This window comes from Helianthus annuus, chromosome 12 (genome assembly GCF_002127325.2).
Source record: "Helianthus annuus cultivar XRQ/B chromosome 12, HanXRQr2.0-SUNRISE, whole genome shotgun sequence".
Classification (NCBI taxonomy): domain Eukaryota; kingdom Viridiplantae; phylum Streptophyta; class Magnoliopsida; order Asterales; family Asteraceae; genus Helianthus; species Helianthus annuus.
In genome coordinates, this window is record NC_035444.2 from 768,271 (window position 1) to 778,688 (window position 10,418).

General features: G+C 34.3%; 1 protein-coding gene across 1 annotated transcript; it reads right to left on the reverse strand.

The window, feature by feature from the left end:
* Window positions 1-7,012: 7,012 nt before the first annotated feature.
* LOC110896207 (protein FAR1-RELATED SEQUENCE 5-like) lies at window positions 7,013-8,323 on the reverse strand. Its single transcript, XM_022143671.1, has 2 exons — window positions 7,802-8,323; window positions 7,013-7,636 (listed from the first exon to the last, which is right to left on the reverse strand). Exons 1-2 carry the CDS (start codon window positions 8,321-8,323, stop codon window positions 7,013-7,015), a joined length of 1,146 nt encoding a protein of 381 aa, XP_021999363.1.
* Window positions 8,324-10,418: the final 2,095 nt, after the last annotated feature.

Sequence of the window (10,418 nt, forward strand, 5' to 3'; positions counted from 1 at the left end):
TACAAAAAACAAGGATTTGACGATGCTGAAAACACTGAAGTGTTCTCTCTTGATAAAATTGACTCTACAACATTACAAGAATTTGAAGATGAATTGGAAATTGCTGCGCAAAATGAGGGGAGATGTCTTGTGATGGAAAAAAAAGAAAAAAGTCAAAAAGACTAAGCAAAAAAAGAAAGATGAAAAGGATGAATTTTATGTTTATCCAACTGAATCCGAGAATGAAAACGAAGAAATTTTTGAAAATGAATCTGAAGAAAATGATGAAGACGATGCTGAAGAACAACCAATCACCTTACTTAAAGCTGCAACAGACTGGATTGATCAAGAAAATCAAGAAATTGTTCAAAACAGCCCAAATAAAACCAACGAAGCTGAGAAAACACCAACAGAAAGTGGAGGTTCATGGGGGCAATTCTTCATTAAACCATCAATAGGAAATAAAGATAAAATATGGGTAGACAGTCAAAGCCGACTGCATAATTTCATGCCATCACAAAATCAAAGTGAAGGTCTTTCTGACATTCATTCAACAAAAACTGGCGATGAAAATGTGAAGAACATTGAAGATAAAAAATCAAATGAAGAATATCTTGTGAATGTTTTGGATGATCATATAAAAGGATTTGAAGAAATTTTTGAAAAAATCAATCACGTGTAGATGAGATTGTCGAAGAATATCCAAACAGTGAGGCTCTTCATAACAAAGTAAACGAATGGGTGTCATTGATTGAAAAATTAAACCATCAAGCAAAAAAGCACAAGAAAGTTGATATTGATTCAAATACAATGGAAACACCATCAAGATTCCTAAATTTGAGCCAAAATGATGAAACTGAAAATCAAATCATTTCAACTCCATTGATTATAAAACGCAATGATGATGATGATGCAAAACGCAATGAGTGTAACACAGCTGTAGTCCAGTCCTCCATTCCAGAAAAAAACAGTAACAATGACCCTGCATCTATTCTGCAAACACACATGGAAAAACCTTCAATGGAACAATCATCATTTAGCGAAGAAACTCCATCATTAATGTTGGAGATGATCAAAAGGACAGATGAAGAAGAAAAAAAATCAAATCAAAAGAAAATTCAGGATAATGAGGTACAAACCGAAATTCAAGCGGAATCTGAAAATAGATCAATCGAAAAAGAAGTTCAAATTACTGGAATACAAACAATGTTTGAGAGAATTGAAGAACAGGATAATACTGAAAAGCAAATCAGTGATCTAATTCAAAACACTTCATTCCTCAACCCACAAGAAGATCCGTATAAAACACCTGCAAAATCAGTTCATCAAGAGCAAACAACAACAGATATAAGCAAAACAAAAGAAATAATAACAAAGATGGTACGACCTGATCGAGAGAAAAATATACCAGAAGTATTTTGTTCACCGTACTATCTAAGACAAGTAGCAATGAAGGAAGCAAGAACGGCACACGAAAACAACATATCGGGATACGCTTTCCATGCAGAAGGAGAAATGATGTAAAAATTCATTTATATAGACTAAAACAAAAATAAAAAAAAATTATAATTTATTATTATTATTTTTTTTTTGCAGGGATACTCTCTTCGAAATCAAAGAACATGTATTTCTATATAGATATGCTGTTGAAACAATGAGGCCAGGATTGGAAATCACCGGAGAAGTAATCAATTGTTGGTCTTATATTTTGAATGAAGAAGAAAAAAGAAGATCAAAAGACAACAAAACTCCAAGATTTTTCTGTACTATTCGAATGCTGGTATGATATATAAAACTCAATTCTTCTGTTTTCGTATAATGAAGTATTTTGAAGTTTGATTGAATGAAGTTTTATAATTTATTTCTTTAATAAAACGCAATGCTTAATGTTTGATTGAATGAAAGAATGAAGTTTTATAGAACGCAGCTTAATGTTTTATTACCTTCATAAAACGCAGCTGTATATTTATTAACTTCATAAAACGCAATAATATGTTAATTTGTTTAATTTTACGCAGACTTTTCCATTGAATGATAAGGAAGAAACAAATAAAGATAAGATGATAGATGCATTCACAATGAACATAGAAAAAATTCTTCAAGGTGCAAAGCTAAAAAGCATAAAGGATTTTAAAATTATCCTTGTCCCGATTCTCCATATACAACATTTCTTTGTGATCTCCTTCAATCTTGAAGAGAATCAAATATTCATCATTGACAACAGTGCCAAAGAAGAAACAAATGAAGCTAAATATGGGGATGTGCCTGAAAATACAGTAAGTATTATTACTTATACTTTTAAAATACATATATAAACCACCTAATCTTTTTGTTTTGTTTTTTTTTTTCTGTAGAGGAATCCTTTGGCGGCTTACCTTAAATCTGTTGGACATGAAAAAGCAGATGATATAAAGAAAATAACCCCTGTTAGAATGCAGATGAAATGGAGGACACAATATAATGGAATTGACTGTGGTATATGTCACACCCCAACCGATGGCGGAATCATCGGGGCGCGGCACTAGGCGAATCAGATTGCTCAAGAGAATCCATAACAACTATATTGCGATAATATTTATTACATTTGTCATCCCATACTAACAAACAATACAATCACATAAGTTATCACAGATTTCTTGTTCTCTCGAACAATTCAAATCCGACAACCTATAATTTAGATGAGTTTCTAGACTTCCTAGCTTGATTTGATGTAAACTTCGGCTAAACCTGCAACATACGTTAAAACTTTGTCAATACAAAAGTATTGGCGAGTATACAGGTTTGATATGTGATAGTGTGATAGAATAAAAGTGCTGCGAATTTCCACATGCATAAACGTAATACACGACATATATACTCACAAAACTGATACTACCAGCTAAGTCCTCGATGCTCGACTCTTGATGGCATAACTAGACCCCGTCGGGCGAAATAGTACTATACTAGTCTTGGTGGGACGTCACGAGTATAAGTCCTAGCATACATGTACTAGCATCACGTATATCTATGCAAACAGTTATTCGCAAGTGATAAATAGTCCAATTAAATCATTCGTTTGATAAGTTTGGTTTTTATGGAACGTATGTTACACCCAAAATTCGATAAAAGGGGTCAAGTATACTCACAGCGCGTTTTCGGTTAGGTTTGCGGAATCGGTGCCGGAGAATGTCCTGATTTCAGACAATTTACGTGAGTGATAGATTACTATGCGTTAAACGGTATCGATTTGCGTGAAATCGGGCAAAATTGGGTTAAAAATCGGACAAAATAGTGAAATTGGGCTGGCCCAGTCGAACAGGCCACTCAATCGAGTGGGCCTGGTCGGTCGGACGGATGGGCCTGATCGATCGGACGGATGGGCCTGATCGATCGGACGGCTTGATCGATCGAATGGGCCGTTCGATCGAATGGGCCACTCGATCGATTGGCCTGTTCGATCGAATGGGCCACTCGATCGACTGGTCTGTTCGATCGATTGGGCCACTCGATCGACTGGTCTGTTCGATCGATTGGGCCACTCGATCGACTGGTCTGTTCGATCGATTGGGCCACTCGATTGGCCATCCTGTTCGGCTGTTTTCGATGATTTTTCGAGCGTTTTTCGGCGTTTTGGGTCGAGTCGTTACGACGAGGTGTTAAGCAACTGAAATCCCGTCAATTCCAACCTGTTTCATCGGCCGGGAATCACCCCGTTCGTCGGAACTGGTCGTTTTTGTCGGTTTTTCCGTGTTTAACTCGAAATCGATCATTTTATCACTAGATCTGATGTAAAAACCTTGATTTTACTTAGGAAATGCCCTGGATCTGAGTTGTTCTTGATGATATGAAGTCAACACTTGAAGTTCATAAGAACTTTGTGATGAAATCTATCCGAACATCCCAAATCCGTGGCCCTTTGATTAGAAAAACATTGATTTGGTTGAGATTCATGAAGAATCGTATGTAAATCATCCGAATCTGAGTTGTTCTTCATGGGATGACATCACCCTTGAAGAACTTTATGGTGACATCACCTTAGAACACCCCAAATCCGTTGATTTCACGGTTAAAAATTGAGATTTGAAAGGTAGAAAGATGAAGGATTGCATTTGGATCAAGAAAGTACAAGATTCGGGTTGAAAACTTACAAGAATCGGAAGAAATCGAGAGATTTGAGGGCTGGAACGTCTTGGTCGGTTAGGAGCAGCAACACAAGTGTTTGGGAGGGAATGGAGGGGTATTTATAGGCAAGGAAGGGGAAAGGAAGGCAAAACAGCAGTTGGATCGGCTGGCCCAGTCGATCGGCTGGCCCAGTCGATCGGGTGGCCCAGTCGATCGGCTGGCCCAGTCGATCGGCTGGCCCAGTCGATCGGCTGGCCTAGTCGATCGGCTGGCCCAGTCGATCGGCTGGCCCATTCGATCGGACTGGCCCATCCGATCGGCTGGTCCATCCGATCGGCTGGTCCATCCGATCGGACTGGCCTATCTGATTGGGCCGGCCTGACCAATTGGACTAGCCTGATCGAATTGATCCGTTCGGAAGCCTTTTGATCCCGTTTTTGGTGCGATTTCGACGGTTTAAGCCATATTTTTATATATTTATATAATTATTAATTTATTTATTATAATTAATCACAAAAGGGCCGTATATACGTATTTATGTATCCAATATTCAGTGCGTTGATCGAGTTACGCGTGCCTTCGAGTGCGTTCTTCGATGTGATGTGCCACAATGATTACCGGGGCACTACTTACTCGTATTGCTATCATCGTCATGACGGCTGGAGTCATAGCACTCACCCGATAGTCCTTGTTACCGTTGATTACTTACGTTTTGACACCTCACGCTTATCGAGAAGGGTAGATTAGGCCTTTACTCGACATCATCGTGAGTGTTATGCAAAATAGGTTTGTAATAGCGATAGAATATGCGTAGTTATTCGATTATACTTCGATTTAGCGATATAATTGATATGATTACATTATGATCCGAATCTCCGGTGCTAGGCGTAACGAGTGTGTCGAGTAGTAACAACGCACGAAGGTGCGGGTTGTTACAGTATATTCACCATGCGTCATATGGAATGTTATCATGGAGAACCAGTCGAAAAATGGGATTGTGGGTTTAACGTGGAGTATGAAGAACCTGCAAGGGGTAAAAACAAAAAACAAGTCAACAAGCAGACCGCACAACTTGAAGATTTAAGAAGGAAGTTCATCGCGAAGATATTATTGCATGAAATCAACGAACAAAGAAATTATGTTATTGAGGACTCAAAGAAGTTTCGAGACCTCAGTGCGAAACTTAAAAAACAATCCTATGACACTAGTTTAGATAGGATTAAAGACAGGCTTTCTAATGCTGGTTTACTTTGATTTTGAAATGCTACTTATTTTCAAAACGCAATGTTTTGATTTTGATCTTGCTAGTTAGTTTGATTTAGAAATGCTACTTATTATAAAACGCAATGTTTTCATATAACACAATATTTTGATGAATGCACTTATTTGTTTGTTATTTTATAACGCAATATGTATCCTTTAAAATTATTTAAACAATAATTTGAAAAAAATTTATAAAATATATATACAATTTATAAAACGAATCATTTTTAAAGTATGCTATAACTCAACATTGTCAATTTTAATTTTAATATGTTTTGATTATAAAACGCAATGTTTTTTCTAATTATTCATTACCAAACATATAACGCAATATAATTTATAACGCAATGCTTTTTTTTTAATTTTTTATAACACAAAAAACATAATTACAATAAGGACAATAAAAAAATAATATATTATAATCTTCTTAAACGAAATGCTATAAAAAAATAAAATAATATACAAAGAAAAGCCTTAACAATACTGTGTATGATAGAAATTTATACAGTTGATTAGACCAAAAGCCTTAAAATGCCTTAAAAAGCCTTTTGGATTCCTGATAGCCAATACTGTGTATGATTGAACATTCAATTCAAAGAAAAAAATAAAAAATAATCATTTTTATTATTAAAAACACAGTTGATTCAAATTCCTCTAGCAATATATAAGAACATAAACCCTAAACTATTTTCACATTGCTCTCATCATACACCAAAAATATACCAAATACCCAACACACACAAACCCTAAAAATGGCTAATGCACAACTATCAGTTTGGTGGGTTAAAAGAGGCAATTTTGTTCTTCAATTCCTTGATGAAAAAAAATAAAATATCATTCCGTTGCTTCTGTTCTTCATAACTGCAACGAAGATGTTTTGAAAAAAATGAACGAAATAGGTATACCACCTTCTTGTTACACAAATCAATCAGCCGCACTGTTCAGAATTCTACACAAGAGATATGGTGATCCGAATCAAACTGCACCTGAAGATGCCCAGGTTACATCTTGGGAGTTCATTGAGGAAACTTTCAAAGTTTCAGTGACTTGGGACGATGGTGAAGTGGAGATGTATGACCCAAAGGACATATCTACCAATGAGGATCTAGGGTTTTTGAAGCAGTTATCTGAAATACCAATCATCAACAACTCTGGTAGCAAATTTGCAGAGAAGCTCCAAAACGCAGTAGTCTCACAGGTTGAACTTTGGGTTGAATCTGAAAGTGATGAGGAAATCCCTAATGGAAGCTTAGGGTTCTCATCCGATGAAGAAACAAACTTTGATCCATGAAGCTGATAATGCTAGTAATTTTTCTTTAATTATGTGTTTTGAAAACATCATGTTTGTGGGTCTAAAAACTATCATCATCTATATAACGCAATGTTTATTATATCCACTTGCATTTCTTGTTTAATTTTGTGTATGATCTGTGTGATATTAAAACATTGCATAAATCAACAAATACCATTTAAAGTATATTGTATTGTTCTATGTATAAAACGGAATAACCAAAAAAAGCTGATAAGTGATTTGGAAATACCAAGTATATGGTAAAGATTAAATATATTGTTGTTATAATAAAACGTAATTAACCAAAACATCATAAAACGCAATGACAAATTTTTTTTACTTATTGATATCTGATTTCGAAAGAATTTGTATACATAATTACACTCCATTGCTAGAACCTATAGCATTAGAAGAAACCTTATCTTTACACGTTCGACTGTTATGTCCTTTTCCACCACAAACACGGCACGATTTCTGGATCTTTGATGATTTCTGAATTGCAATCTCACGATTAGACTTGATCCTTTTTTGTACACCGCATCCTTTGGTCCTTGTTTTGATAGGGACACGAATCATAGAATCAGATTTCTCTATGTTCCCTCCAATATCAGCAAATCTTTCTTTGCGAGTAGGAGGCGGCGCAGCAACCATAACCTCATCCGCTTTATCAATATAACTTTTAATATGATCCCTGTAACGACACAATTCATCTAAATCGCCAACCAGCCTATTAACCACGTACTCATTTGCAAGAACAATCTCTCTATAAACTTTATCAATCTCACTATTCCTACCAATTTCATCAAATCGAATATTGGAATGATTTGATCCCATTGAAACGACATCTCTCGTCCATCTTCTATGAGCATATCTTCTAGGAAACTCACTAATATCCTCATACCGTAATACATAAAATATATGGCGGCACAATATACCAAATTGTTCAAACCGTTTGCAAGAACAATTTATACTTAAACCATCTTCTTCTTTGCTGTATTGCACCTGTAAATAAGATTAAAAAGATATATAAAATTAATGAAATGTAATATAAAACGCAATGAATAATAAATATAATACAGATATAACCATAAGATCATGTTAAAACGCAATTAAAGATGAAATATAAAACGCAATAGATATTTAAACAATATAAATTTAAAAAATTACCTTGAAAAAAGATGTGCATGGCTGTCTGAAATCCTTTATTTCAAAATATTGAAAATCACCCACAGTATCAACAGACTTTGACATACACTTTGTAATAGCAGCATCAATTTCAATTTGAATATCCTTAAAAATTGTTTGGGTGTATATTTCTGATGCTTGTTTCTCCAATACAAAGTCACTCCACGGTTTACACTCAATATACCTTGTATCATGATCATTCCTCCTATGCTCATGCCTTTGAATATCCATTGCTGTCTCAAAATGAGTGAAAAATTCAACAAGTGTACATCTTGGATTGCAAATCTGACCAAAGAAGTAATTCTCGCTTTCACATCTTGAGGTAGTACGCATAAGCCCAGCCAAATCCTCTCCATGGTAATAAGCAGGAATCCAATCAAATCGAAGATCGTACATGTCTTTTAACCACTCATGATTTTCCAATCCAAAAGTAGACATTATTGAATGCCACTCAGTTTCAAAATCTTCTGGAATAATAGTATCATTCCAAACAACACGAGTCATTCTTGTATTAAATCAGTGTTTGCTGACAAAACAGGACCAACCTGAATAAAAAGTTATAAAATCATTAAACATAAAACGCAATAACTTAAAAAGCATTGATTGTAAAACGCAATTGTAATTCTATTGTTAAAAATGTTGGATTTTATTGTATAATACATAAAACGCAGTTTATAAAATTGCAGTTTGTTATATCATAAAACGCAGTTAAAACCTTTGTCTTCAATTTCTCCCATATATGCCACATACATAACCTATGCCTACTTCTTGGAAGTACATCCTTAATAGCTCTCTTCATTGCAGCATCTTGATCAGTAACAACAACTTTAGGCTCACTTCCAAAAGCATTAACAAAGCATCTTAAAAGCCATCTATACGAATCTGCAGTCTCCGAACCAAGTAATGCACCACCAAATGTGACATTCCTAAAATGATTATCAATACCAGTAAATGGTACAAAAACCAAATCATACCTGAATAAAAAAAATTAAAAAAAGCATTAGAAAATTTAGAAGAGGATATATAACGCAATAGAATTTATATAACGCAATAAATCAAAAAAACTTACTTGTTTGATTTATAAGTAGCATCAAAACCAAATATGTCACCAAACACTGTATAATTTTTTTTTTTGATTCCTCATCAGCCCAGAAAAGCCCTCTTAATCTTCTATCTTCACCAATAACATAATCACATGTGAAACCAGGACAACATTCTTTCTTCCTAATAAGGCGCCTAACTACCATTTCTGCATCATACTCTCCGATGTAAAGATTCAAATCCCTTCTATAATTCTTACAATCAACTTTACTAGCTCCAACTTCACCAAAACCACCATAAATTGTTTTCATAATATTGAATGCTTTAACAGGTCCAATATTGATTGCAGACAATCCAGATATAAAACTTTCTTTCACATAATCGATACTTCTGGCAGCCGGCAAGAAATGAATATCTTCATCTTCAACAAAGATATGATTATGTTCTTGTTCAAAGAAGTAGAGTTTAAACATATTATTGTCCTCTAATATTAGTTTCACATGAGCATTGCATCCAACTCTTTTTGAACCTCTATTACGTCTAACAATCTTTTTACTATTCTCAACTGAACCAGAATCTATTGCTTTGGAAACATGAAATCCTTCTTTTGAACAGACAATATATCTTATTTTTACTAAACCACCAACATTTTTCCAAGAGGTATTTTTTCTTGCAGAAGAACCTGCAGCAAGTGCATATCTCTGATAAAATGCAAATGCCTCATCAAATGACTTAAAAAGCATTCCAACAGCAGGTGTAAGAGATCCACTGACTTTTGGTTTGTAAAACTTTCTTCCACTGTTTATGCATACACGTTCCTCCCACTTGGAAATGTTATCTGAAACAATTAAAAAGAATATAAAACGCAATACCTCTTACAGAATAATGTTTTTACTGATAAGCCTAAAAATATGTTCAGTAAAACGCATCATGTGATCTGAAACACTTTACAAAAAATCATAAAACGCATTACAACCTAAATAATAATGTGTTTACAGTTAAATCTCAAAGTATGTACATAATAATTTAGAAATACAGACCTTTAGGGTTTGTATAAGAAGTATTATGAGTAAAAGCATAAAACGCAATACATTCAGTAAAACGCATCAAATGATGAACAAACAAAAATTGTACAACAATAACAGTTATAGCTAATATTTAGCTTTATATTACATAAATCTTAAACTACAAGTTTGTATGCATATAATTTAATTAATATCATAAAACGCAACTATTAACTAAAACGCAATAAAATGATGAAGAAACAAAACAAACAAATTATGTTAAATTATACAACAATAACAATTAAACTTATGAAATATCAAATATTAATTACAGAAACACGAATTATAAAACGTAAAACAATGAAATTTGGACAAAAATTACAAAAAATAACTCAAAATTGAAGCTAAACATACCAGCAGAATCGGACGAAGACATTGAAGTTATCGAATTGACAAACGAAAGAAGATTAATGTTTGAAAAGAGTTGAATTTGTGATCGATGGCGATTTAGGGATATGGAATCTTCAATTCTGTTATGAGAGCGATGAACTAAG